The sequence below is a fragment of the Somniosus microcephalus genome, chromosome 12 (assembly GCF_052327205.1).
Source record: "Somniosus microcephalus isolate GS21.2 chromosome 12, FLI_Smic_1.0, whole genome shotgun sequence".
In the NCBI taxonomy this organism is placed as follows: Eukaryota; Metazoa; Chordata; class Chondrichthyes; order Squaliformes; family Somniosidae; genus Somniosus; species Somniosus microcephalus.
Window position 1 is genome coordinate 140,220,529 of NC_140998.1, and position 27,648 is coordinate 140,248,176.

General features: G+C 45.4%; 1 protein-coding gene across 2 annotated transcripts in view; it reads right to left on the bottom strand.

Moving 5' to 3' along the window:
* LOC147109565 (polypeptide N-acetylgalactosaminyltransferase 11-like) overlaps positions 1-27,648 on the bottom strand; it is a 56,844-nt gene that overhangs the window by 12,041 nt on the left and 17,155 nt on the right. For both annotated transcript variants that reach the window (XM_086003626.1, XM_086003625.1), the window contains exons 9-10: positions 20,076-20,300; positions 5,820-5,924 (exon numbers count right to left, since the gene is read on the bottom strand). In XM_086003626.1, the coding sequence (XP_085859752.1) occupies positions 5,820-5,924; positions 20,076-20,300 (330 nt within the window). The remainder of the gene's footprint in view (positions 1-5,819; positions 5,925-20,075; positions 20,301-27,648) is intronic.

A 27,648-nucleotide genomic window follows, 5' to 3' on the forward strand; every position in this document is an offset into this window, starting at 1 on the left:
CTGTAAGGGACCTACATTTGTCTTCACTAATCTTTTTCTTTTTACATACTTGTAGAAGCTTTTACAATCCACTTTTATGTTCCTTGCAAGTTTACTCTCATACTCGTATTTTCCCCTCTTAATCAATCTCTTGGTCCTTTTTTGCTGAACTCTAAACTGCTCCCAATCCTCAGGTTTGCTACTTTTTCTGGCAACTTTATATGACTCCTCTTTGGATCTAATACTATCCTTAATTTCTTTTGTTAGCCATGGTTGGGCCGCTTTTCCTTTTGTGCTTTTGCGCCAGAAAGAAATATATAACTGTTGCAATTCATGCATTCGTTCCTTAAATGTTAGCCATTGCCTATCCACCGTCATGCCTTTTAATGAAGCTCCCCAATCTATCATAGCCAACTCACTCCTCATACCTTCATAGTTTCCTTTGTTTAGATTTAGGACCCTAGTTTCGGATTGGACTTCTTCACTTTCCATCTTAATAAAGAATTCTATCATGTTATGGTCACTCTTCCCTAAAGGACCCCGCACAAAAAGATTATTAATTAACCCCTTCTCATTGCACAATACCCAATCCAGGATTGTGTTCCCTGTTCCCTAATACAAAAGCAAAATACAGAGGATGCTGGAAATCTGAAATAAAAACAGAAAATGCTGGAAATACTCAGCAGGTCAGGCAGCATCTGTGGAGAGAGAAACAGAGTTAACGTTTCAGGTCGATGACCCTTCGTCAGAACTGGAAAAAACTGGAGATGGAACAGTGGAGATTAAGCAAGTGCAGGGGCAGGGAAAGGGGGGAGGGGAGGAAAGAACAAAAGGGAAGGTCTGTGATAGGATGAAAGGCAGGAGAGATTAAGAGACATTAAGAGAGATTAAGAGATGGTGCAAGGCATAAGGAGATGGTAATGGGACAAGTTAAGAAACAAAAGATGGCTCTGGATGAAGTGTAAATGGCACTGGCAGAATGAAAGACAGCTGCCACATGGGAGAGAGAAATGCATCTCTAATTTCCTGTTTGACACCATCCCCTTACATTACCACTACTGTTTGGAGGCCTATAGACAACTCCCATTGAAGAGAGGGGGGGAAAGAAAATTGGATGGAAAACACAATTAGGTACTCAGGCTTAATTTGACAAAAGCAAACTACAGATTGATTTTTACCAAAAGGCTTGGAGACTTTGAACATTGAGAAAATTGTACTCCAAAGTTAAGTAACCTAGAATTCAAAAATTCATACCGAACCCAGGCCAATCCCTCATCTTGTAAAGAAATCACCTGGGTTATGATGCGCTATCAATTACTGAGAAAGACTGGAAGTTAAGAGAGTAACAAACAGGCTTTTATTAGCTAAAGAACGAAGGCATGCCTCTAGTGGTCGACCGGTCCTGAATGCCTGGGGAACTGCAGAGCAGCCGCCTTTATACCAGGGCATATGGGTGGAGCCAGGGGCGGAGCCAGCTGAGGCATGCACAGACAGGTACAACAATGGGCAAGAGTGAACAACAGTGAAGTGAACAACAGTGGAGTGAACAACAGTGAACAACAGTGGTATACCACATTCACCCCTTGCTTAAAAAAATGAGTCCGACGGGGTGAAGTGTATTAAAAGTTCGTATAATTAAGTCTTTCTGGGGGTCTTGTATGCCGTCGTGATCGTCGTGGCGACGGCTGAGGTGGTGCAGCTTCCGACGACGAGTCCCGCGTGGGCCGGAGCACTGGCATGTCGTCCTCATGGGTGTTGAGTTGGTTGGTGATCAATGACGGGTCACGGGGCCACGGCGTGCCGTCTACAGGGGTTAGGTATGGGTCCGTTGCCGCCGGTGCATTGTGGGTAGCGGTGAAGGGCAATGGTAGTGGGTAGTGGGTGATGTTGGTTTCAGGGGCCCCCGAGGGTGCGAGGTCTCGTATGGAGACTGTGTCCTCCCGCCCGTCCGGGTACGCAACGTAGGCATACTGAGGGTTGGCGTGGAGGAGGTTGACCCTCTCAACCAGGGGGGCCGTTTTATGGGTCCTCACGTGCTTCCGAAGTAGGACGGGCCCTGGAGACATCAGCCATGGTGGTAGCAAGGTCCCCGATGTGGACTTCCTAGGGAAGACGAACATTTTTTCGTGAGGGATGGCGTTAGTGGCAGTACAGAGCAGTGACCGAATGGAGTGGAGCGCATCGGGGAGGACATCCTGCCAGCGGGAGGTTGGAAGGCCCTTAGATTTTAAGGCTAGCAGGGCGGCCTTCCAAACTGTCGCGTTCTCTCTTTCTACCTGTCCGTTCCCCCGGGGGTTGTAGCTGGTGGTCCTGCTCGTGGCAATACCTCTCACAAGCAGGTACTGGCGGAGTTCGTCGCTCATAAACGATGAGCCCCGGTCGCTATGGATATAGCTGGGGAAACCGAACAAGGCGAAGAGGTCGTTCAGGCATTTAATGACCGTAGCACTGGTCATGTCTGGGCAGGGGATGACAAACGGAAAACGGGAGTACTCGTTGATGATAGTGAGGAAGTACACGTTGCGGTCAGAGGAGGGGAGGGGCCCTTTAAAATCGACGCTCAGGCGCTCAAAGGGGCGAGTGGCTTTTATCAGGTGTGTTCTGTCTGGCCTATAAAAGTGCGGTTTGCACTCGGCACAGACTTGGCAGTTCCTGGTCATGGTCCTGACCTCCTCGATGGAGTAAGGCAGGTTGCGGGCCTTGATGAAATGGAAGAACCTGGTGACCCCCGGGTGGCAGAGGTCATTGTGGAGGGCCCGCAGTCTATCAACCTGTGCGTTGGCACATGTACCTCGCGATAGAGCATCCGGGGGCTCATTGAGTTTCCCGGGCCGGTACAAGATATCGTAATTGTAGATGGAAAGTTCAATTCTCCACCTCAAAATCTTGTCGTTTTTGATTTTGCCCCTCTGCTTGTTATTAAACATAAAAGCAACTGAACGCTGGTCAGTGAGTAGGGTGAATCATTTTCCGGCCAGGTAATGCCTCCAATGTCGCACAGCTTCCACAATGGCCTGGGCCTCCTTTTCGACAGAGGAGTGTCTGATTTCGGAGCCTTGGAGGGTTCGTGAAAAGAAGGCCACGGGCCTTCCCGCCTGGTTAAGGGTAGCGGCCAGGGCAAAGTCGGACGCATCGCTCTCCATCTGGAAGGGGATGGACTCGTCCACCGCGTGCATGGTGGCTTTAGCAATGTCCTCTTTGATACGGTGGAAGGCTAAGCCGGCCTCTGCCGCCAGGGGAAAAGAGGTGGACTTGATAAGTGGACGGGCTTTGTCCGCATAATTAGGGACCCACTGGGCGTAGTAGGAGAAAAACCCCAGGGATCTCTTCAGGGCCTTGAGGCAGTGGGGCAGGGGAAGGTCCATAAGGGGACGCATCCGGTCGGGGTCGGGGCCGATGACTCCGTGGTCCACAACACAGCCAAGGATAGCGAGGCGGGTTGTGCGGAATATGCACTTCTCCTTGTTATACGTAAGGTTTAGGAGTTGGGCAGTGCGGAGGAATTTGTCGAGGTTGGCGTCATGGTCCTGCGGGTCATGGCCGCAAATGGTCACATTGTCCAGGTAGGGAAAAGTGGCCTGCAACGCATTCTGGTCGACCATCCGGTCCATCTCCCTTTGGAAAACGGAGACCCCGTTGGTGACGCCGAAGGGAACCCGAAGGAAGTGGTAGAGGCGGCCGTTTGCCTCGAAGGCAGTGTACTGGCGGTCCTCATAGCGGATAGGGAGTTGGTGATATGCTGACTTAAGGTCAATGGTGGAGAATATGCGGTATTGTGCGATCTGATTGACCATATCAGATATGCGGGGGAGGGGGTATGCGTCCAGTTGGGTATATCGATTAATTGTTTGGCTGTAGTCAATGACCAGGCGCTGCTTCTCGCTGGTCTTGACGACCACAACCTGGGCTCGCCAGGGGCTGGTGCTAGCTTCAATAATCCCCTCCTTCAGGAGCCGCTCCACCTCAGATTTAATAAAAACTCTGTCACCAGCGCTGTATCGCCTGCTTTTGGTGGTGATGGGCTTACAGTCGCGGGCGAGGTTAGCGAACAACGGGGGGGGCGGGGGTGACTTTAAGCGCGGAGAGGCTGCAGAACGTGTGCGGCGGGCAATTTGAAAACTGCTGGTTGCAGACTGTGAGTGGGGGAAGGGGTCCACCGTACGCCATCGTGACACTCTTAAGGTGGCACTGAAAATCCAACCCCAGTAGAACGGCAGCGCAGAGATGGGGCAGGACAAGCAGTTTAAAGTTTCTGTACTCTGTGCCCCTCACCGAAAGGGTCACCACGCAGTAGCCGCCGACGTCCGCTGAATGGGACTTGGAGGCCATAGAGACCCGGTGGCGCGCTGGCAGGACCGGGAGAGAGTAACGCCGCACCGTGTCGGGGTGGATAAAGCTCTCCGTGCTCCCGCAGTCGAAAAGGCAGGTCGTGGCGTGGCCGTTTACCTTAATGTCCATCATGGACCTGGCTAGTTGGTGAGGTCTAGATTGGTCCAGTGTAACGGAGGCCAGCGTAGGGTCAGGCGTGTCGCTGCAGTCATCAGGTGAGGCGGTGGGTGAGTCGGGGGCCCGTTGCAAAAATGGCGGCCGGAACGGATCACCCATGGTCGAAGGCGTCCAAGATGGCGGCGCCCATGATCCACACGCGGCTGGAGGCGTCCAAGATGGCGTCGTCCAAGATGGCGGCCCGCTCGGCCCACACGCGGCACTGCTGGAGTTTGGGGTAGGTTTGGCCTTGCAGACGCTGGCGTAGTGCCCTTTCTTCCCACAACCAGAGCAAGTAGCGTTTTTCGCCGGGCAGCGCGCTCTGGGGTGTTTGGCTTGGCCACAGAAGTAACACTTCGGGCCCCGGGACATCGCTGCAGAAGTTGGGCCGTTCGGGGGTGGCGCGGCGCAGGGTGGCGGTCCTACCTTGTCCCAGGATGGCGGCGCCCGCGCCATCCACAATGCGGCCGCGCGGTCAGGGGAGTAGGCGTCCATATTCCGGTGGGCCACATCTAGCGAGAGTGCGAGGGCCGTGGCCTTCTTCAGGTCGAGTTCGCCCTGCTCCAACAGTCTCTGCCGGGTGTAGTTGGACCTGAGGCCCGCGACGAAGGCGTCCCGGACAAGTTCCTCCGTGTACACCGCGGCCGACACCTCTTTACATTTGCAGGCCCGGCCGAGCACCTTCAGCGCCCGTAGGTATACCTCCATCGATTCCCCGGGTTGCTGTTTGCGGGACCCCAGGAGGTGTCTGGCGTAAACCTCATTTACCGGGCGTGCGTACTGTTCTTTAAGGAGGTCGAGAGCACCCTTGTAGGTAGTCGCATCTTGGATGAGCGAATAAGCTTGGTGGTTCACCTTGGAGGTCAGAATTTTTAGTTTGTCGCCATCGTTTTGAACAGTTTCGACGGAGGCTTCTATGTAAAATTCGAAGCATCGCAGCCAGTGTGCGAACTTGGTCGATGAATCCGCCTCTTGAGGGTCTAGTTCCAGACGTGCTGGTTTGAGGATTTGCTCCATCGAAAAAAAGTTTAGCTAATAAAATTGATGTGCTATCAATTACTGAGAAAGACTGGAAGTTAAGAGAGTAACAAACAGGCTTTTATTAGCTAAAGAACGAAGGCATGCCTCTAGTGGTCGACCGGTCCTGAATGCCTGGGGAACTGCAGAGCAGCCGCCTTTATACCAGGGCATATGGGTGGAGCCAGGGGCGGAGCCAGCTGAGGCATGCACAGACAGGTACAACAATGGGCAAGAGTGAACAACAGTGAAGTGAACAACAGTGGAGTGAACAACAGTGAACAACAGTGGTTTACCACAGGTTACCAGTGAAATAAAAACTCAGAACAGTTACTCACCTGATTTGAATCTGTCCAATCACATTCTTTAACCACCACTACTCCTCCTTTTTGATCAGGATATTTCTGGGCAGCCAGGCATTTGCTTGTCTGTAGATTGTACAGCTGCAGAGATCGAAAACAATAAAAGGTACTGTACCCTAACTTTGAGCCTTACCCCAGGAAAAATAATTAATAACTCACATATAGACAATACTCCAATTTAAACTGTTTTGGATTAAAGTGTGGCCTATATTCAAGTAAATACAGTAGTTCTTAAGTAACTTGCATCTCCCTAGAACAAGACCTTCCACTATAACTGCCTCATTATCTAGACTATAAAGAGATTCAGTACCGCCTCATATAGAGAAATTCATTCTATCATATTTTAACAGAAATGTACTATCAGGTAAAGTTCAAATTATGTAATTCTCCCGCACCAATTAGGTAAGCATTTGTATAGTGAACCACAGTACGTTGGGAAACAGGACATGCAATACAGTTAGAGTTTTCAAGTCTCAATTAAGCCAATAATAAGAATGCTTTATACAGTAACTATCTGGAGTGCCCGGCGGTGCCGAGGGTTTTTTGAGGGCATGTTGTTATGAAAAAAGTAGAAATAATTTTTATCTATATATATCAATGAGTCTGTCCGTCTGTGTGGGGGAAGGAGAGAGGGGGGGGGGGAAGGAGAGAGAGAGAGAGAGGGGGGGAAGGAGAGAGAGAGTGGGAAGGAGAGAGGGGGGGGAAGGAGAGAGAGAGAGAGAGAGGGGGAAGGAGAGAGAGTGGGAAGGAGAGAGAGAGAGAGGAGAGGGAAGGGGAGGGAGAGAGAGGGAAGGAGAGAGGGGGGAAGGAGAGAGGGAGATGGGGAAGGAGAGAGCGAGATGGGGAAGGAGAGAGGGGGGGAAGGAGAGAGAGAGAGAGAGGGGAAAGGAGAGAGAGAGAGAGAGGGGGAAGGAGAGAGAGGGGGGGAAGGAGAGAGAGAGCCGCCGCTCCTCCGGTCGATGTGTTGCGGGCCGACCCCTGATGAGCGCCCGATCCGCTGAGCCGGAGCCCTCGCCGCTGCTCCCCTGCTCGCTGTCTCTCAGGCCGCGTGGTTCTCTGTTTTCCCGCGCAGCCGGCCAGAGAGAAGAAAAACAAAAGAGATGAAGAGAGACGTGACTGAGTGAACGATCTAATTTAAAGCAGCCTCTCCCCCGCTAAAATGTGAGAGCCGGAGGGAGATTTTGCGGGTGAAGAAGGGCGGCCGCCATTTAATTTCCCACCCGGGGAAGGGCTTGGAAAATTGAGCCCGGCCACGGTGGCCGTGCGCGGCCTAGCGCTTCAGGCCCGGCCAGGCTCTTCGGCCGCAACTTACCTCAGCTGAGCTCCCGCTTCGGGAGAGAGAGACAGAGGGGGGTGAAGGAGAGAGAGGGAGTGGGGGAAGGAGAGAGAGAGGGGAAGAGGAGAGAGAGAGAGAGGGGGCGGGAGGACTTCGAGGCAGGCCGCGGTGACCGTGCGCGGCCTAGCGCGTCAGGCCCGGCCGGGCTCTCGGGCCGCGACTCACCTCAGCTGAGCTCCCACTTCGGGAGAGAGAGAGAGGGGGGGAAGGAGAGAGAGAGAGAAATTCCTGAATCAATACTAATGAATCAACAATTTCCTCACCTCCATTACCATTTTTTTAGCTTCAGGCCCGGCCGGTCTTTAATGGTCGCCACTCACCTCAGCTCAGCTCCCGCTCGGCAGGTTGAAGGATTAGGCCCCGCCCACAAACGCCATGAAACGCCCCCCAATTGGTCAACCATCACGTCACTCAATGCTAAAGAGCGGTAGGATTGGTCAACCGCTAATGAGCAGATTTTGTCCGTTTTTTGAAAGTTTTTTGTATACTGTCCGAACAATTTTTGTCTGACCAAAAAGTAAATACGCCTATGAGACTCCCCTAATCATAAGCTTTCTTTTGATATAACATATGTGTAGTTACGCTCTATATATTTTGAGTGATGCCCCAGACAGGCAGACAGACAGAATGATCCTTTTATATATATAAGGGAAAAATGAAATGTGAAGAGAGCATGGTGGTAAACTGTGTGTACTTCCTAGTAGTTGCTTTATACCACAGCACCGATACAGGCCTGGAAACTTGCCCTTTCTGTCCAGAAATGGTGTATGGCACAAAGAGTAGGAATATTCTAAACCTCTTGTGATGAAGTCCAGCATTTTAGCCTGTGCTTAAATCCAGCAGGAAATAACCTAATTTCTTTCTCTTTTTCATTATTCTTTCCAGTATGACACTGAAATGTGCATGTCAGGCAAAATACATCATCTGAAATCTGAAGGAAATGTCTAAAAAAGTTTATTTACATTAAAAAAAATTGATACCATTTCATTACTTAATGAAGGACCTGATGAGAGGACTCTCTCTTTAAAGATTTTCAGCCTCTAATTATCGATTACAGAAAAGTGTGGGTAGTATGCATCAGTCTTGATAAACACCTCCAAGGCACAAAAGTAAAATAAGAGGCCTTAGTTTGACATTCTGCCTTTGAGTCATCACAAGGACAGAGAATGTGCAACAGAAGTTTGCTCAAGCAGCAGATTCTGAAGCAGACTGGCAGAGAGCTATTTTAGAACAACAGTTAGTGGAATTCACCAGAACAAGTGAAAAAATGTAATGAAACAACAGTGGAAAATTATCTAGGTCCTAGCACTGCAAAAAGGTATACCAGCCACATTTCACAGGATCTCCGCCTTCAGGTCAAGCACGGGCAAGGAAACCTCCTGCTGATTACCACCGACCGCCCTCCTTCAGCTGATGAATCAGTACTCCTCCATGCTGAACACCACTTGGAATAAGCACTGAGGGTAGCAAGGGCACAGAATTACTCTGGGTGGGGGACTTCAATGTCCACCACCAAGAGTGGCTCGGTAGCACCACTACTGACCGAGCTGGCCGAGTCCTGAAGGACATAGCTTCCAGACTAGGACTGCGGCAGGTGGTGAAAGAACCAACATGACAGAAAAATCTACTTGACCTCGTCCTCACCAATCTATCTGTCGCAGGTGCAACTGTCCATGACAGTATTGGTAGCAGTGACCACCGCACAGTCCTTGTGCAGACGAGATCTCGTCTTCACACTGAGGACACCCTCCATCGTGTTGTGTGGCACTACCACCGTGCTAAATGGGACAGATTCAGAACAGATCTAGCAGCTCAAAACTGGGCATTCATGAGGTGCTGTGGGCCATCAGCAGCAGCAGAAATGTATTCCACCACAATCTGTAACCTCATGGCTCGGCATATCCCTCACTCTACCATTACCATCAAGCCAGGGGACCAACCTTGGTTCAATGAGGAGTGCAGAAGAGCATGACAGGAGCTTACCTAAAAATGAGGTGCCAACCTGGGGAAGCTGCAACACAGGACTACATGCATGCTAAATAGCAGAAGCAGCATGCTAGACAGAGCTAAGCGATCCCACAATCAACGGATCAGATCAAAGCTCTGCGGTCCTGCCACATCAGTCGTTAATGGTGGTGGACAATTAAACAACAGGGGGGGGGGGGAGGAGGAGGCTCCATGAATATCTACATCCTCAATGATGGCAGAGCCCAGCATGTGAGTGCAAAAGACAAGGCTGAAGCATTTGCAACCATCGTCAGCCAGAAGTGCCGAGTGGATGATCCATATCAGCCTCATGAGGTCCCCACCATCACAGAAGCCAGTCTTCAGCCAATTCGATTCACTCCACGAGATATCAAGAAGCGGCTGATCGCACTGGATACAGCAAATGCTATGGGCCCCGACATCATTCCGGCTATCGTGCTGAAGACTTGTGCTCCAGAACTAGCCACGCCTCTAGCCAAGCTGTTCCAGTACAACTACAGCACTGGCATCTAGCCGGCAATGTGGAAAACTACCCAGGCATGTCCTGTCCACAAAAAGCAAGACAAATCCAATCCGGTGAATTAACGCCCCATCAGTCTACTCTCAATCATCAGCAAAGTGTTGGAAGGTGCTATCAAGCAGCACTTACTCACCAATAACCCGCTCACCGATGTTCAATTTGTGTTCTGCCAGGACCTTGGCTCCAGGCCTCATTACAGCCTTGGTCCAAACATGGACAAAAAAGCTGAATTCCAGAGGTGAGAGTGACTGCCGTTAACATCAGGGCAGCATTTGACCAAGTGTGGCATCAAGGAGCCGGAGTAAAATTGAAGTCAATGGGAATCAGGGGGGAAACTCTCCACTGGCTGGAGTCATACCTAGCACAAAGGAAGATGGTTGTCGTTGTTAGAAGTCAATCATCTCAGCCCCAGAACATCGCTGCAGGAGTTCCGCAGGGCAGTGTCCTGGGTCCAACCATCTTCAGCTGCTTCATCAATGACCTTCCCTCCATCATAAGGTCAGAAATAGGGATGTTCGCTGGTGATTGCACAGTGTTCAGTTCCATTCGCAACTCCTCAGATAATGAAGCAGTCCATGCCCGAATGCAGCAAGACCTGGACGACATTCAGGCTTGGTCTGATAAGTGGCAAGTAACATTCCCGCCACACAAATGCCAGGCAATGATTATCTCCAACAAGCGAGAGTATAACCACCGCCCCTTGACATTCAACAGCATTACCATCACCAAATCCCCCACCATCAATATCCTGGGGAGTCACCATTGACTAGAAACTTAACTAGACCAACCACATAAACACTGTGGCAACAAGAGCAGGTCAGAGGCTAGGTATTCTGCGGCGAGTGTCTCACCTCCTGACTCCCCAAAGCCTTTCAACCATCTACAAAGGCACAAGTCAGGAGTGTGATGGAATACTCTCCACTTGCCTGGACGAGTGCAGCTCCAACAAGACTCAAGAAGCTTGACACCATCCAAAACAAAGCAGCCCGCTTGATTGGCACCCCATCCACCACCTTAACCATTCACTCCCTTCACACCGGTGCAATGTGTCTGCAGTGTGTACCATCTACAAGATGCACTACAGCAACTCGCCAAGGCTTCTTCGGCAGCACCTCCCAAACCCGCAACCTCTACCAGCTAGAAGGACAAGGGCAACAGGCGCATGAGAACACCACCAGCTGCAAGTTCCCCTCCAAGTTACACACCATCCTGACTTGGAAATGTATCGCCGTTCCGTCATCGTCGCTGGGTCAAAATCCTGGAATTCCCTCCCCAACAGCACTGGGAGTACCTTCACCACAAAGACTGCAGCGTTTCAAGAAGGCGCCTCACCATCATCTTCTCAAGGGCAATTAGGGATGGGCAATAAATGCTGGCCTTGCCAGCAACGCCCAAATCCCAGGAACATATAAAAAAGGTTCAGGCTCAATTTGCAAGCAATGAGTTAAGTGATGTGCAATTGGAGGGGTGCTCAGGGAGGTCAATCATCGCTTTGCCTCGGACTCTGAAATCGACTGCAACCATTAACTTCTTGACTGGGGGTTCTTCCCGATAACAGCCTAATTTTAGTAGCGCTAGCTAGGGTATTATGCCCACTTATAGCCATGTGTTCACTGAAGCACTGTTCTGGAAATTCAGCAGGTTCATTTGTTTCAACAATTCAAACACATAGAAATAGTATTAGGCTCCTTCTGCACATATCAGAGAATCATAGAATAATACAGCACAGAAGGAGGATATTCAGCCCAACGAGTCTGCACCTGCTCTTTCAAAGTCCAATCCAGTTAGTTCCACTCCCTGGCTCTTTCCCATATCCCTGCAATTTTTTCTCCTTCAAATATTTATCAAATTCCTTTCCGAAAGCTACTATTGAATCTGTTTCCACTAACCTATCGGGCAGTGCATTCCAAATCCTAACTACTCATTGCATTAAAATGTTTCTCATGTCGCTTCTAGTTCTTTTGCCAATCACCTTAAATATATGCCCTCTGGTTATCGACTCTTCAGCCATTGGAAACAGTTTCTCTTCATTTATTTACTCTATCTAAAGCCTTCATGATTTTTAACACCTCTATCAAATCTCCTCTAAGCCTTCTCTGCTGTAAGAAGAACCCCATCTTCTCCACGTAACAGTAATCTCTCATCCCTGGAACCATTCTAGTAAATCTCTTCTGTATCCTCCAAAATCTTCATCTCCTTCCTAAAGTGTGGTGCCCAGAATTGGACACAGTACCCCAGCTCGGGCCGAACTAGTGTTTTATACAGGTATAGCATAACTTCTTGGCTTTTGTACTCTTATGTCTCTATTTATCAAGCCCAGGATCCCCAATGCTTTAATAACTAATTTGTTAACTTGTCCTACCACCGTCAAAGATTTGTGCACAAACCCTCCAGGTTTCTCTATTTTTGTACACCATTTAAAATTGTACCATTTGGCATGTATTGTCTCTCCTCATTTTTCCTGCCAAAATGTATCACCTCCCACTTTTCTGCATTGAATTTCACCTGCCATGTATTTGCCCATTCCACCAGCCTGTCTTATTATCTTCCTCACTGTTTACTATACTTCCAAGTTTTGTATCATCTGAAAATTTCAAAATTGTGCCTTGTATCCCCAAGTTCAAGTCATTACTGTATATCACAAACAACAGTGGTCGTAGTAATGAACCCTGGGGAACACCACATGGCCGGGAAGGGATTTTTATTTTGATTCATGTTTTGAATTTGCTATAATGGTTAGATTCAGCATACACAGGGTTAATTTCCAGAGATACACAAGCCATTTAGAATGTTGATTGTGTTGCTATGGTTTCTAATCAATCAGAAGCACAAGGGTTAACAAGCAAATGGTCATGTCAAATGCCTTCAGCTATCAATATAGATAGTTTCATAGAAACATAGATACATAGAAGATAGGAGCAGGAGTAGATCATTCGGCCCCTCGAGCCTGCTCCGCCATTCAATGAGATCATGGCTGATCATCCAAATTCAGTACCCTGTTCCTACCTTCTCTCCATATCCCTTGATCCCTTTAGCCTTAAGAAATATATCTAATTCCTTCTTGAATATATTTAATGAATTAGAAACATAGGAGCAGGAGTCCGCCATTCGAGCCTGCTCCGCCATTCAGTATGATCATGGCTAATCCTCTATCTCACTACCATATTCCCGCTCTCTCCCCAAACCCCTTGATGCCTTTTGTGTCTAGAAATCTATCTATCTCCTTCTTAAATATATTCAGTGACTCGGCCTCCACAGCCTTCTGTGGTAGAGAATTCCACAGGTTCACCACCCTCTGAGTGAAGAGATTTCTCCTCATCTCAGTCCTGGGACTAGGGACAGGGTCACTGGCAAGGCTTGGAAGCTAAGCAGAGCCAGGCCTGGTTAATACCTGGAGGAATGACCATTAGGATAAGACCAGGTGCAGAAGGTCATGGAAGAGAGCCCCGAGGAGGGGCAGTTGGTGAGAAGGTCACGGAAGGCGCCCCGGGAGGGGCGGCTGGTGAGCAGGCCTGGGCGTTGGGTTGAAGATTGTCGGACAGGAGGAATGGTGGAAATGGAATGGCGGCGTGCACAGACGCAGCGGCTTTGCTTCTCCCAGGACGGTGCTATTTACGTTTAATGTTATTTGTACTGGACTCATGGGAGCTTGCAAGATCACATTTCGTTGTTCATGTGCTTGTGCAATAATAAAGTTGAATTATTATTATTAAATGTCCTACCCCGTATCCTGAGACCCCCCCAGCCATGGGGAACATCCTCCCTGCATCCAGTCTGTCTAGCCCTGTCAGAATTTTATACTTTCAATGAGATCCCCTCTCATTCTTCTAAACTCTAGTGAAGAATATAGGCCCAGTCGACCCAATCTCTCCTCATACGACAGCCCTGCCATCCCAGGAATCAGTCTGGTGAACCTTCGCTGCACTCCCTCTATGGCAAGTATATCCTTTCTTAGGTAAGGAGACCAAAACTGCACACAGTACTCCAGGTGTGGTCTCACCAAGGCCCTGTGTAACTGTAGTAAGACATCCTTGCTCCTGTACTCAAATCCTCTTGCAATGAATACCAACATACCTCTACTGCCTTCTGTGGTAGAGAATTCCACAGGTTCACCACTCTCTGGGTGAAGAAATTCCTCATCTCTGTCCTAAATGGCTTACCCCTTATCCTTAGACTGTGACCCCTGGTTCTGGACTCCCTGACCATCAGGAACATCCTTCCTGCATCTAGTCTGTCTAGTCCTGTTAGAATTTTATAAGTTTCAAGGAGATCCCCTCATTCTTCTAAACTCTAGCGAGTATAAGCTCAATCGACCCAATCTCTCCTCGTACGTCATGCCTGCCATCCCAGGTATCAGCCTGATGAATCTTCGCTGCACTCCCTCCATGGCAAGAACATCCTTCCTCAGATAAGGCGACCAAAACGGCACACAATACTCAAGATGTGGCCTCACCAAGGCCCTGTACAACTGCAGCAAGACATCCTGTTCCTGTACTCCAACCCTCTCGCTACGAAGGCCAACATACCATTTGCCTTCTTAACCGCCTGCTGCACCTGCATGCTTACCTTCAGCGACTGGTGCACAAGGACACCCAGGTCTCGTTGCACTTCCCCTTCTCCCAATCTATTGCCATTCAGATAATAATCTGTCTTCCTGTTTTTGCCACCAAAGTGGATAACCTCGCATTTATCCACGTTATATTGCATCTGCCACGTTTCTGCCCAATCACCCAACCTGTCCAAAACATACTGGGGTTTCTCGGCATCCTCCTCACAGCACACACGCCCACCCAGCTTTGTGTCGTCTGCAAACTTGGAGATATTACATCTAGTTCCCTCGTCTAGATCATCAATATATATTGTGAATAGCTGGGGTCCAAGGACCGATCCCTGCGGTACCCCACTAGTCACTGCCTGCCACTCGGAAAAAGACCCGTTTCTTCCAACTCTTTGCTTCCTGTCTGCCAACCAGTTCTCTATCCAAGTCAGTACCTTACCCCCAATCCCATGTGCCTTAACTTTACACGCTAATCTCTTATGCAGGACCTTATCGAAAGCCTTTTGAAAGTCCAAATACACCACATCCACTGGTTCTCCCTTATCTACTTTTACCAGTTACATCCTCAAAAAATTTCAGTAATTAGTCAAGCACGATTTACCTTTTGTAAATCCATGTTGACTTTGTCCGATCCCGTTACTGTTTTCCAAGTGCTCTGCTATTACATCTTTTATAATGGACTCTAGCATTTTCCCCACTACCGATGTCAGGCTTACCAGTCTGTAATTCCCCGTTTTCTCTCTACCACCTTTTTTGAATAGTGGGGTAACATTAGCTACCCTCCAATCCATGGGTACTGTTCCAGAGTCTATCAAATGTTGGAAGATGACCAGCAATGCATCTACTATTTCTAGGGCCACTTCCTTAAGTACCCTAGGATGTAGATTATCAGGCCCTGGGGATTTATCGGTCTTCAATCCCGTCAATTTCCCTAACACCATTTCCCACAAATACTGATTTCTTTCAGCTCCTCCTTTTCATCAGACCCTATGTTCCGCGACATCTCTGGGAGGTTATTTGTGTCCTCCTTTGTGAAGACAGAACCAAAATATGTATTTAATTGGTCTGCCATTTCTTTGTTCCCAATTCCCCCGATTCTGACTGCAAGGGACCTACGCTTGACTTCACCAATCTTTTTCTCTTCACATATCTATAAAAGCTTTGAGTCAGTTTTTATGTTCCCTGAAAGCTTACTCATACTCTATTTTCCCCCTCTTAATTAATCCCTTTGTCCTCCTTTGTTGAATCCTAAACTGCTCCCAATCCTCAGGTTTACTGCTTTTTCTGGCCAATTTATAGGTCCTCGCCTTGGATCTTATGCTATCCCTAATTTCCCTTGTTAGCCATAGTTGAGTCACCTTTTTTGTTTTATTTTTATGCCAAACTGGGATGAACAAATTCTGTAGTTCATCCATGCGGTCTTTGAATGTTTGCCATGGCCTATCCACAGTCAACCCTTTGAGTGTCATTCCCCAATCAATCCTACCCAACCCGCGCCTCATACCATCATAGTTTCCTTTATTTAAATTCAGGACCCTAGTCTCTGAGTCAACTACTTCACTCTCCATCTTAATGAAGAATTCTATCATATTATAATCGCTCTGACCCAAGGGGCCTCGTACAACAAGATTGCTAATTAATCCTTTCTCATTACATAATACCCAGTCTAAGATGGCCTGATCTCTAGTTGATTCCTCGACATATTGGTCCAGGAAACTATCCCATATACACTCCAAGAATTCCTCCGCCACAGTATTGTTACTAATTTGGTTAGCCCAATCTATATGTAGATTAAAATCACCCATGATAACTGCTGTGCCCTTATTGCACGCTTCTCTAATTTCCCTTTTAATGCCATCCCCAACCTCCGCATTACTGTTTGGAGGTCTATATACCACTCCCACTAACGTTTTCTGCCCCTTGGTATTTCTCAGTTCTACCCATACAGATTCCATATCATCAGAGCTAATATCCTTCCTTACAATTGTGTTAATCCCCTCTTTAACCAGCAATGCTACCCCACCTCCTTTTCGCCTATCTTTCCTGAATATTGAATACCCCTGGATGTTGAGTTCCCAGCCTTGGCCACCCTGGAGCCATGTTTCCGTAATCCCAATCATATCATATTCGTTTACCTCTATTTGCGCAGCTAATTCACCCACCTTGTTACGAACGCTCCTCACATTAAGACACAAAGCCTTCAGGCTTGTTTTTTTAATGCTCTTAGACCTTTTAGAATTATTATTTCCTTTGCTTTCAGTCAATGTGGGTGAGAATACCTATTGGAGTACAAGTAAAAAAAAGGCTGCATGTCCACACACAGATCTAGTACCTAGTATATACAGATCAATTCAGTATGCGTCGTACATAAACAGAGGCTCCAGAATGTCGCAATAAACCCATATGGCTTGTAACCTAAAGTGGGAGATCAATTAGCTTGGGCAAAGGTAGCATGAAAAGTTAGATTCCACCTAGAATTGCAGTAGGGACATGTGGTTTATTACTTTTAAATGGTGTGAGGTAGAGTGGGAAATCTCTGGTTTATGATTGGGCCTAGTTTCACTTGTGTGTTTTTCAGTCTGTCTCCCAACTAGACAAAGAATTGTATCCATCCACTGGCACTGAAGTTACTCCAGGAGGATTGTCTATTGTTACAAGAGATTAGAGGCAATGCCAATGAACAATCTGTTTCTCTCTCCATGGATGCTGCCTGATTTGGAGTGTTTCCAGTATTTTCTGTTATGCCCACAGAACAATATTGGAGTTGAAGGTATGTCACATAAGTGGTGTCAGACACATTTTCCACCTTATATAAACATGCAGCAACTGCTGGCTACCATCCATTAAACAATACCAATTAATGATAACAAATGCACTTTATTGTCCAACATTTAAATGTTCTAGCAGTTATGTCCCTGTTTTAAACAGTGTGATTCTCTTCATCGAGTGCATACTTGTGCCACTTCTGCAGTGAATCTGATTACAGCAGCAGATGATATGGAAGCACCAATTGTAGGGGCCCCAGCAAAAAATATATATTGGCTACAGGCATGATGAAGAGGGGTAAGTATTTAAACCATGTCTAATGCAGGGGTGAGGTTTGGTGTAACAATCATGTCACAAACAGTTTGCTGACCAGCTACAATTTTAATTGAAAATATTCTGAATATCATCACAGGTCAGCCTAAAACCAGAGAGACACCCATCTCTGCTGACAAACCATCTCTTAGTAATAACCATAATTCCTCGCCTGTATCATACAGCAGTGCCCAATGAGTTGCTTGCAAGTCAGGTAAAGCCAGCATGCATTAGTTACTAAGCATACTACGGCAGACACAATGTTGAATGATAATTACTTAGCAACTGATGGATGCTGAATGTGTTTGACTTCTGCACGGTAGACTCCATCCTATTCATCATATATAATTAGAGAAATTGTGCCCTGACATGCATTTAATCTTCAACTCATTACATCCTAGAACTGAATAGCAGCATTGCATCTATCCTCTTCCTGCCCCATCAGGTGTCTTCAGGATACACTCCTCTTGCACCCAAGGACTATGAGGCCAGCAATTCCAATGCACCTGCTTATAACAGAAGTGATATTCCTCATCTGTTAAGTGAGCATTCACAAGGTGACATTAAAACAGTGCAGAATAATACAGATTTACTGACAGGAGGTTCACCAAATGCAGAGACTGAATTTAACATCAGTCATTTAAAATTATATGGTTAAACAATATTCACTAAGCTGGAACATACCATATTTATTAGCACCATCTCCCATAGTGGGCTTTACAACACATTTCAGTTATTTTTATACAATAAGGGATGAGATTCTGTTAGTGCTATGGGTTCAACTCTAGCAGTTCTGCTGGCTTATGATTTAGACATTTTCTTCCTTTCATTCTGATGAAATGTTTCATGAACAATGTCCACTGCTGTAAATTCATAAAAATGGACACTCTCCTACCTACAACCTTGCACATCACTAGCTCCTGTTCAATAAGCTGGAGCTGCCTTCATTATTCAATTTTTTTTTTTTGATCAGTTCTGGTGGCAAAATGACTGCTCCATTACTTGAGGATCCAGGGTCTCACTTGCTGCTTGTGGAGGTGATCAGTAGTGACTATTGCAGGTTGCTGCTGATACACGCAAGCATGAATTAAAAGCTAATGGAGCTGAAAAGGGGTGCAAATTAGGCCCATCGTACTTCAGAGTTATTGGCAAAAAGCTTGCCTTTGTCTGAAGAATGGGCAACCCTGGGTAATGAGAAAGCATTATCATTTTACCAGTCCAAAATGAACATTGTGGTGTTTAATTTCTGATTTTATATTCCAACTTTGGGCAACAGTCCAAACATGGTCCTGCTAGGGTAAAATGTATAGTGCCAAGAGGGAATAAGCTTGAAGGACTGAACAACCCCCCCACCAAGGGAACGAGGTTGCTCCCATCAATACAGGAAAATAAATGAGGCCCAACACTACCAAACTTAGCCTGAAATACACTCTTACCCACCCGCTTCATGGGCAAAACCACTTTTTTTTTTTTTTTTGAAGTGAAAGAAAAATTCATGCGATGCAATTTAAAGAAAGTAAGTTGTACCATTAGCTCCTCCTCCCAAGGAGGCTTTTTTAAAATGAAAAAGTTACATACTCGAATATATGAAAACAAAGCAGCTATATTTACATTTAGAATCTTGGGAGATGTTGAATAAGAATTATGGGATGTGTAGTGGTTGGGTTGGGATTTCCATGGTAACCAGGTCAGAATCAGCCGCCGAGGTGAAGTACCTCCCGAGTGGAACCAGGTTCTGTTAAAGATGGATTCTCTTAGGGGAACCTCAATGAAAGAGGTAAAAATATCCTTTTATAGATTTGCAACAGAGAAAAAAAAATGTTCAAACACTGGGACAGGGAGAAACAACACCTCTCAAATGAATGTATCCCTCAAAGACTGTTCCCATTTAACATGTGTTTTGGCACAAGCAATGTTCCTGCGATGACTACCCTTCCAGAATATCCATGCCCATAAAAACTTTTAATTGGACTTCATTTGCTCCATTCTTCTCACTAGACCTTGTAATCCAAGCAATTCCTTTTCAACAGAAGCACAATTTCCCCCTGAAAAAAGTGCACACAATTGAAATTTCTTACTGCATTGGTAGGGGAATATTTTGATAGCTAACACACCAACATATTAGGCACCCTACCAAATGCAAACCATGGCATCAACTGACAGGCACACAAGCCTAGCTAAAAGAAAAAATTGCAAACCTCCACTCAGGCAAGGCATAAATGTACAAATCCAATATGGACAGGAAGAAAAAAAAGAGCAAATGGAGAATAACTTTTTTTAAATTGATAAATTAGATGCACAGAAAAAAAGTTTGTTTTCCACTCCCTCACCATTTGTACGTTTTGTTGCAAATCTATTTTAACCATTTAAAATCGTGCAGTGACTTGAAAACCTTTTAAACTTTAAAGTTGTTCATAGAGAAAGTCAACAATATTTTTTCAGTACTTTTACACATTCTCATTCCCGAGTAAAATCTTAACTTCTTCCCTACATTTTCCCCCCCTTCAGGTTAACCTGAAAAGCATGTGAGCAAACACCAAAAAAAAGCTGAATATCCTGGATCTCTCCTCCCGTCTTTCCCTAGTTACACGCCATTTCCGCAGAAAAACATTTTATTGGGGAGGGGGTGGGGGAGCAGAGAGAATAGAAAAGGAAGGGGGGGGGGGGGGAAAGAGAAGCAGGAGAGGGATGGAAGCCTTTGAAAAAGTTCAGAGTCTTATATACAATTTATAGTACCGGTCTGTGGAATCTTACCCTTCCCCGCTGCAGTATTTTAGATCGTTTGGGACTTTTGTTAATAAATAGTGGCTGTTGTATTTTAGCTTTTCCATTTAGTCCATTAACTTCCATCTCCGGATAGACATTGTCCAGATACCACTTGAAAGATGTGCAGTTCAGCTTCTTTCTCAGCTCCAAACGCTCACTAACGTCACCGTAACTTTGTTGCCTCAACTCGGGCCTTAAAGATAAGTATTGTTCCTGAAATTCAAAGAATTTCTGTATTTTAGAACTAAACAACAGCAACAGCAGGAGGTTTAAACAATTAAGTCCAGGTTAGATGTATGTATCCAGAGACCTTCAATTCATTTCACGCCTTCCCCAAGACCTATGAACAGTAACCGCACAATTAAATTAATTTTACTTGGTGTTTGAGACATCGGCGTTTGAAATAAGGCACTATATAAATACAAGTTATTATTTCTTTCTCTGCTTCTATTTATTTATGGCCTAAGGCTTTTGCCTCAGATTATTTTATATAGAAAAAGCGCTTACGAACTGGCTTCCTTACTCCAGTTCACATCACAAAACTAACTATCCCTCATCACAGCCATGAGGTGCTCTCGCAATTATTCCGGTTGAGTACGATGAACGAGAGATAAATAAAAATAATCACAATCGCTCCCAAGTTGTGCAATGTATACCTGTGGAAAAGATAGTGACTAATGAGGATGCAAAAATTCTAAAATATCACATACACACACCAAGCAAACACTACAAGTGCAGGAGTTCCAACTGAGAAGTTGCCCACTGTGGAAAAAGTTGGGCATACCTGCAAAACATTTTATAAGCAGAAATCTTGGATTTCACACCAAAGCAAGAGTTCCTCTCCCATTTCCAGCAAAATACCTTAAAAGCCAAAGCATGAACTTCAGCTCTAGGATACCAAGCCAACTGAAAGTAGTCTGTCACAAACTGAAAAAAGCTGTAGCTGGGATGCTCTAATGGTTTAGAAAGTCACTGCCTCAGTCACCTGGACTTGGAAGCTGCTAGGCTTGATCCCAGCTAGTGCCACATCAGCTGAGCTCACCTGTGACAGCAGTAGGGGTGGCACAAGTCATCCAGTATTGGTTGTTATGGGGAAGACAAAGGGGTTCCTGCTTTTAATCTCTAGTGACCGACCCCCTGCTAAAAATGCATGTGTCTGGATTTTGGGTAAGGATAGGGTCAGGCCAGGCTGTAATGTAATCTATAGCCTCAATCAAGGCTCAGACACAAGTGATGACTTGTGAGTTAACAGGGGATGACCGTCATCTATCGATTCACAGTCCAGTAAAGGAGTTAATACCTTGTAAGCAGAGATGGAAGATCAAAAAAATCTACAGCCATAAAATGCATGCGCTGATTGCTAACATTATCCAATTTGAAGTTTAATGTTTAAGAAAGTTCCACCCAACATGCAAATATTATTCTATCAACACATTCTCTAAATTTCCAATTAGTGGATATGGAGATACCAGTTATGGTGGTGTGGTGAATGAAGCCAACATATCCATTGTTATCTCAGATTATGGATGACAGGTTTTAAAAGAGGAACATGTGGGCTACTGATTTGCCCCATAATTCTAAGTGCAAGCAAGCAATACCTTGTACACTGAGCATTGCTCAGTCACCTGTGGTTGTTTTGTTAAACATTAGTACTGCTGGTTAGAAGTAGCCTGGGACCAGAGACACTGTCGAACTTCTCACCCTATACTCCATTGGCTGTAAAGCACTTTGAGACGTTCGGTGGTCTTGAAAGGTGCAATATAAATGCAAGTCTTTCTTTCTTTCTAGGATCATAAAGTCTTGTTCAAACATCATGTACAGGTTATGTGATGGAAGCAGAACTCTAGCCTGTGTCAGATTCAGAACATTTGCATATCTTTAACAATGATATAACTTTAGATAGAAAGGGGTATTGTAAATTAGAGATTGTTGGGCAGCAGACAAAAATTCAGTATCTATCAAGAAAGCTTTACTCTAGCTGAAGTAAAATGAATGCATTGTTTTAGGTCTCAAAAGTGTGAGGCCCTGATAATAGGGAACCAAACAGTTCATTATGTCTGCAAGTACTTTGTCAAACCATCTTTAGTGATGATATCTGCCTTGAAGTCACAAAGTTGAATGAGCCATAGGTTGTTCCTGTAATCTTTAGTGCCCTGCTTTACAAGACCCATTCCACATAAAACAGACATGAGGAATTTCATGGACTATTGTTCAGATTTATTTAGGGACATTTCATACATCATGTAGGTCAAATATTTTACTGCTAGCCTCTTGCTAGATTTCTACTTCCATGTAATTATCATAATAAATAAATCCAAATATTAGTTTTCTCCTGAGCACAACCATCTGAGTGCTATTTAGCACCTTTTGGCATGGGAAGGAAGTGGTGATGTGTGGTGTGTAATTCATTGGTATAGGATAATTCTGTGACACACTACTCCATTCATGATACAAAGGATAAAAATTTAAATTCATAGCATACTCCGTATATTCAAAGAACCTTTTTGTTGCAGACAAGTTTAAAGTTAGGAAGAGAACCCAAAACTGAAAGTGAGCAAGTTTACCTATAATCTACTGCCCTCATATTATGTTAGCAACAAAGAAGAAAGTTTCTTCGGAAAAGCACACTAGTTCAAAAATCTAATAAATGGATTTACTGGGTCAGTAACAATGTATGAACACACATTTTGATTGCTTAGCTCGCTGACAGTAGTTGTAATGTAGGGCAGAATATAAATCAGGAAATTAGAGGCACATGTAACAAGAGTAATACGGTAATCATGAGGGACTTTAATCTACATAGACTGGGCAAACCAAATTTGCAGTACAGGTAGACTATCCTTTATCCGAAAACCTCGGGACCAGCCGTGTTTCGGTTTTCGGAAAATTTCGGATTTCGGAAGGTGAGCGAAAACACTTCGGTTTTCAGAGTAATTCGGTTTTCGGGAGTGCGGATAAAGGATACACTATCCCTTATCCGAAAGGGTGGGGGTCGGCGGTCGGGGGTGGGGGTCGGCAGGGGGGTCGGGGTCGTGCACACGACTTACGCTGAGCGAAAACACTTCGGTTTTCAGATTAATTCGGTTTTTGGAGTGCGGATAAAGGCTGGTACACTATATCTTATCCGAAAGGGGTCGGCGGGGGGGGGGGGTCTCGTGCGCACGACTTATGCTGAACGATTTCGGTTTTCAGAAGTGCAGAAAAATGCTACACTATCCCTTATCCGGCTAGGCCTGCAATCTCCTACCCAGGAGGGAACTCAGTGACACTCTGCCCTGCTCAGCGTAAGTCGTGCGCCACTCTGGTCATGTCGTGCGCACGACTTACGCTGACCGAAAAAACCTTCGGTTTTTAGAGGGTTTCGGAAGTTCGGATAAAGGGTAGTCTACCTGTAATAGTGTGGAGGACGAATTCATGGAATGTATGCAAGATAGTTTTCTAGATCAGTATGCTGAACAAACTAACTAGGGAACAGACTATTTTAGATCTAGTATTGTGCAACTAGAAAGAGTTAATTAATAACCTTGTAGTAAAGGGGCCTTTAGGGAAGAATGACCAATATGATAGAATTTTATAATGAGTTTGAAAGTGATTTAGTTAAATCCAAAACGAGGGTCTTAAATCTAAACAAAGCAAACTACGTAGGTATGAGGGGTGAGTTGGCCAAGGTAGATTGGGAAACTTCATTAAAAGGTGTGATGGTAGAGAAGCAATGGCTAGCATTTAAAGAATACATAATTTACAACAAATATACATTCCTTTAAGGCACAAAAACCCCCACAGGAAAAGTGGTCCAACTGTGGCTAACAAGAGAAGTTAAAGATAGCATTAGATCAAAGGAAGAGGCTTATAATGTTGCCAAAAAGTGTAGCAAGCCTGAGAATTGGGAGGACCAAGAAATTGATAAAGAAAGATAAAATAGAATGAGAGTAAACTACCGTGAGACATAAAAACAGACCGTAAAAGGTTCTATGGTTATGTAAAAAGGAAAAGATTAGTGAAAGTAAATGTGGGTCCCTTATAGGCTGAGACAGGAGAAATTATAATGGGGAATAAGGAAATGGCAGAGAAATTAAACAAAAACTGTCTTAACGGAAGACGATGCAAAAAATTCACAGAAATAGTGGAGAACCAAGGGTCTAGCGAGAATGAGGAACTGAAAGAAATTAGTATTAGTAAAAAAAAGTACTGGAGAAATTAATGGGACTGAAAGCCGATAAATCCCCTGGACCTGATGGCCTACATCCTAGGGTTTTGAAAGAGGTGGATACAGAGAGTGAATGCATTGGCTGTCATTTTCCAAAATTCCATAGATTCTAGAACAGTTCCTGCGGATTAGAAGGTAGTAACTGTAACCCCACTATTTAAGAAAGGAGAGAGAAAACAGGGAACTACAGACCAGTTAGCTTGACATCCGTAGTAAGGAAAATGCTAGAATCTATTAAGGATGTGGTAACAGGGCACTTAGAAAACAATAGGAAAAAAAGTCAACACGGATTTATGAAAGGGAAATAGTGTATGTGGTGTATTTGGATTTTGAGAAGGCATTCGATAAGTTACCACACAAAATTAGGGCTCATGGAATGGGGGGTAATATACTAGCAAGGATTGAGGATTGGTTAATGGACAGAAAACAGAGAGTAGGAATAAACACGTCATTTTCGGGTTGGCAGACTGTAACTAGTGGGGTACCGCAAGGATCAGTGATTGGGCCTCAGCTATTCACAATCTATATCAATGATTTGGATGAGGGGACCAAATGTAATACAGGAAACTTTCGTTTAAACGGAGGTTAAATCTCCGGAATGCTCTATCCACCGGCAAAATTCAGGAGTTGGTTCAGGTAACTTTTTTTTTTTTTTTACTTTGCGTTGCTTTTTTTCTCCATTTGTGGCTCTGCAAGCGTCTAGCTGAAGCTGTTGCTTAGCTACAGAGATGCTTGCAAGCTGCGCCGACTGTTTTGAGGCTGTCAACAGGGTTTGTTGCTTCAGACGGAGCTCTGAGCTCCATATGTTTTAACATTAGTGCTGGTTTCTCCGGCAGTGTTGATCGACCGGCACCAGCTCGGTCCCGTCAGTGCCAGATACCAGAAAGTTTCCTGTATATCCAAGTTTGCTGATGATACAAAGCTAGGTGGGAAAGTAAGTTGTGAGGAGGATGCAATGAGGCTTCAAGGGGATATAGACCAGCTAAGGTGAGTGGGCAAGAACATGGCAAATGGAATACAGGAAACTTTCAATTAACCGGCCCCTAAATAACCGGAACGCGCTATCCACCGGCAAAATTCAGGAGTCGGTTCAGGTAACTTTTTTTTACTTTTAGTTACTTTTTTTTTTTTACTCCATTTGTTGCTGTGCAAGGGTGTAGCTGAAGCTGTTGCTAAGCTACAGAGACTCTTGCAACTTGTGCTGATTGTTTTGAAGCGCAACAGGGTTTGTTGCTTTATACGGAGCTGAGCTCCGTATCTTTTACTATAGCGTTCGGTTATCCAGAATTGTTGATGAACCGGCAACACGTCGGTCCCGTCTGTGCCGGATACCAGAAAGTTTCCTGTATAATGTGGAGAAATGTGAAGTTATCCACTTTGGTAGGAAAAAATAGAAAAGCAGAATATTTTTTAAATGGTGAGAGATCAGGAAATGTTGGTGTTCAGAGGGACCTGGGTGTCCTTGTACACGAATCACTAAATGTTAATTGCTTGCTGTACCTGCATGTTATGAAAGCAAATGGTATTTGCTTTATTACAAGAGGATTTGAGTATAAGAGTAAAGACATCTTACTGCAATTATATAGGGCCCTGGTGAGACCACACCTGGAGTATTATGTACAGTTTTGGTCTCCTTACCGAAGGAAGGATATACTTGCTATAGATGGAGTGCAACGAAGGGTCACTAGACTGATTCCTGGGATAGGAGGAATTATCCTGAGGGCAGATTGAGTGGGCTAGGTTATGTTCTTCCTCTTTAAATTGACATTTTCCATTGTTTGCCACTAACTATATTCTCTAGAGTTTAGAAGAATGAGAGGTGATCTCATTGAAACATACAAAATTCTTACAGGACTTGACAGGGTAGATGCAAGGAGGATGTTTTCCCCTGGCTGGGGAGTCTAGAACCAGGGGTCAGTGTCTCAGAATAAGGGGGCAGCCATTTAGGACAGAGATAAGGAGAAATTTCATCACTCAGAGGGGGGGGTGAATTTTTGGAATTCTCTACCCCCAGAGCGCTGTGGAGGCTCAGTCATTGAGTATATTCAAGAGCGAGATTGATATTAAGGGAATCAAGCGATATGGGGGATAGTGCAGGAAAGTGGAGTTGAGGTAGAAGATAACCCATGATCTTATTGAATAGCAGAGCAGGCTCGAGGGGCCAAATGGCCTACTCCTGCTCCTATTTCTTATGTTTTTGCTTTGAGTTTTAGAAAAAAGGAAAATAGACTGACAGCACAGAATAAAGTTGAATTGGCTTTCGCTGCACGCTTTTTCTCTACGCCACTTTATTCCTGACCACCTAAATCCACTTCCTGGCCCCTATGCTAGCTATATCGTAAACGGGTTCCTCTCCTCAGGCACTATCCTTCCTGCTTTCGAAACTGCCATCACCACTGTTGCCCACCACCCCCCCCTTCAAAATAACCCTTTCATACCCACCAATTACCAACCCACAGCATTCCATGTGGTTGCCCACCATCCCCCCCTTCAAAATAACCCTTTCATACCCACCAATTACCAACCCACAGCATTCCATGTGGTTGATTAAATCATTCACTTCCATTGTCAAGTTGAGAGATGGCCCTCACATTGTTCCAGCAGTCCCAATTAATTCAACATAGCCGATGCACTTCTAACAATGGCTTTTCTTCCCTCCTTCACATTACAAGAATCTATCCGTGGCCTACTCGACTTACATGTTCCTGTGGACCACATCACTGGTTCCAAGGTCAGCTTACACATGAATGCTAATGACACCAGATCTACCTCCGAACCCATCCCTCATCTGTTTCTGTGCAGTCAGTTTGCCTGTCCACCATCCAGTCCTGAATGAGTCATAACCTTCTCCAGCTCAACATTGTTTGGTCTTCCCAATCTTAGCCTCTGCCACATCCAAACTCAACTACTTCAATGTTTTCCTTGCTGGCCTCCTATCCTTCATAAATTCTAGCTTGTCCAAAATGCTGCCCAACACTTACCTTGTGCCAAGTCCTGGCTTGTCATTGCTGATTGGCATCTGTACCCAAACACATTCAATTGAAAATCCTTGTCCTTAGGTTTAAACCCCTCCATGGCTACCACTGCAATCTCATTCAGCCCTACATTTTCCCTCCACAAACACTCCATTGCTCTGACCCCTTGCCCACCATTGGTGGAACAGTCTATGCTCTGGCATTCTATGCCTGAACTTCTTTCAAAACCTTATCAAAAACTCACCTTTTTAGCCAAACTTTCAGCCACCCTTCCTGGGTTAGTGTCAATTCTCCTTACACCTACCTGTGAAGTATCCTTTTTTAAAAAAAAATAAAAAGACGCTATATGATGCAAGTTGTCGTCATCAACTGACTTGTA